General features: G+C 40.2%; 1 protein-coding gene across 1 annotated transcript in view; it reads right to left on the bottom strand.

The window, feature by feature from the left end:
• Positions 1-2,500, bottom strand: part of LOC108753555 (UNC93-like protein MFSD11) — a 9,000-nt gene that overhangs the window by 259 nt on the left and 6,241 nt on the right. The window contains exon 2 of the mRNA XM_018495224.1: positions 1-1,451. This exon is cut by the window's left edge and continues 259 nt beyond it. Coding sequence (XP_018350726.1) covers positions 159-1,451 — 1,293 coding nt within the window. The 3' untranslated portion in view covers positions 1-158. The remainder of the gene's footprint in view (positions 1,452-2,500) is intronic.

The raw sequence follows: 2,500 nt of genomic DNA, 5'->3' as shown, positions 1-2,500 counted from the left end.
TTAACGCTCGTTCGAGCTACCGTGAGTTGCTTTTAACGCAAGCAACATTTTTCTTCTGTTCCACGATGTTATTCCTCGAAAGCTTTCGCACACTTCATTCGCATTCGAACTCGCTATGTATCTTTACAACCTAAAGAATTTGCATTTAACTAGCCTTATCAATCTTCACCGCTTGTGGCGTCGACCAACGCTGGATCAATTTCCTGTGGGGATTCATTCTTCGATTTTTTTACTTTGTATTCGACGTAGCAGAAGGCCCCCGTACCGATGAATATAGCCACGAGTAATACCGCGAGTTGTACGTACAATCCCACCTCAGTGCTGTATGAGAAGCTAATGGCTGCTGCAACAGATTGACAGAATTTGAAGAGAGCGAAGGCCGATGCGCTCTCGTTAGCGAACAGGACGCCCAACAGGGAGTAGACCTGTGTGTTGTAGCAAGCGTCGCCGAAACCGAGGGCAAGACTGCCTGCCAATGCGAGGGGTTTTGATGTCTCAATGTAACCCACGTTATCTGTGTCCTGGAACGACGCATCGTTTGGTAGATTCAGAAAGATGCTGATGAAGGCAAATAGATGCACGGTCAGACCAGTGAGTATCACCGGCCAGCCACCGCACTTGCGGGATATCTTGGACGCGAGAATGCCGAAGACCGCGCCGCCCACGACTTCGCCGACACCAATAAAGATACCAGATAGTCCTACCAATTTCTTGCGATCCTCACCCAATGCCTTCACAAAGCCAATGCTGCTAGAATACACACCGGAATAGAAGGTAAGCTCGAGACCTGTATAAATAAACGTCAATGATAGTAGCAGCATGTTCGACGTGAGGAAGAGCCTAATTGCATCCACGAAGGCGTTCCATGCAGCCAGCAGTGGTTTCTCACGTCTTGGTTCCGGCAGGCGTAATTCTTTGTCGGCGTTAGATACCCCCTCAGCCTCACCCAGCAATAACTTCGGTGGCGATTTTCTCAGTACGAGTAATACCCCAGTACCGACTACCGCGAGGCCAGTTAGCACGCTGAATACGATTGTCCGTTGCTCCTTGTCAATTTTGGACTTTGTGAAGATGAAGAAGACGAACAGATTGCCGGCGAACTGCGATGTCTGAAAAATCGCCCAAAATATACCGGCGTTCCGTGACATTGTTTCGTTATCACTGTTTTCCGTCAGGTATTGTCCATGGCCGGTCCACATCAGAGCGGCGCCAATCCCGACGATAGCGGACATGGTATACAACAAGGCATCGTGTGGCCAGAAGAACGAGGCGATGAACAGGACATAACAACAGGCACCTGTAAGTATCGCTATTCGTGGCCCTGTCACGGAAATGTAGGACGGTGTTAACCAGTTGCAGGTCGCAAATACGGCATAGATTATGGCCAGGCTGACATAAGCATTACCATGGAAGTCTTCAAATTCCTCCGAGATGCTGTTCAAGACAGTTTTCTGTAAACAAAAGAGATCGATGCAAGAAGATCAATATACTTCTAATATGCTATTTCTCGCTTCTGTAATAAACGTTTCATACACTTTTAACGATATTTCATCAAGTTTCTATTATGTTATATCCATACAGGTCGGTTGGACAACTTATCCATGATAACTGACTTGAAAATACCAATTGATAATAGCCGCACTCATGTCAGATAATTTTTTTTTCATGTTAAACTTTGTTACAGAATTTTTATTTTTAAGCACATTTCCTAATTAATTTAGGAGAGAGAGAGAGAGAGAGAGAGAGAGAGAGAGAGAGAGAGAGATTTTTCCTTGAATTATATTGAATTTAGTTGAACACAAAAAATTTCTCTTTATTATTTATATAAAATTAGATTTTATTAAAATAAAGTTGATACATAATGTTTTATTTTAGTTTTATTAAATAGTGACATGAAAAATATTTCGAACAATGGTACTATAGCAATGGTATTGTAACAGAGAAATGGAAGTGATTAAACGAGAAATCAGATTAGAAATTGAAGAACGTTAATAAAAGGCGAAGCATCAGAATGTGTTGTATCGCCAGTTCCGGCATTCTCTTTTAGGACTCAAACTGGTTATTCTGTATTTATAGAAACTATAAAAACTGGACTATATTTACACCTCAAATCAAGGATAACCACAAAATATCAATGTAAGAACGAATATTGCTTTATATTTCCTTACGCCGTTATTAGGAAGAATTAGAAATATCTAGATTTAATATATGAGAACAAGAGCTGCATATTAATTACCAATATAAAAGGAAACCGTTCTGTTGATTTACGATTTTATCTTTAAAAAAAAATAAGGATGCATAAAATGTTCCAGACAGAATTTATCAGATTTTACCAGACAGAGATATCGTTTGTGCTTATTTTTAAAATAAGACAAGCTTTACATACAGAAATATTAGTATAGTGGTTTCAATAAGAAAACTGCAAATGTGTACAACAAATTTATTAAAGCAAATGAGGATTATTAATGTGTATTATAATCAATCTAATCAGTTGGACAAG

The sequence above is a fragment of the Trachymyrmex septentrionalis genome, unplaced genomic scaffold, assembly GCF_001594115.1.
Source record: "Trachymyrmex septentrionalis isolate Tsep2-gDNA-1 unplaced genomic scaffold, Tsep1.0 scaffold7, whole genome shotgun sequence".
NCBI lineage: Eukaryota > Metazoa > Arthropoda > Insecta > Hymenoptera > Formicidae > Trachymyrmex > Trachymyrmex septentrionalis.
This window is presented reverse-complemented; position numbering and strand designations above follow the sequence as displayed.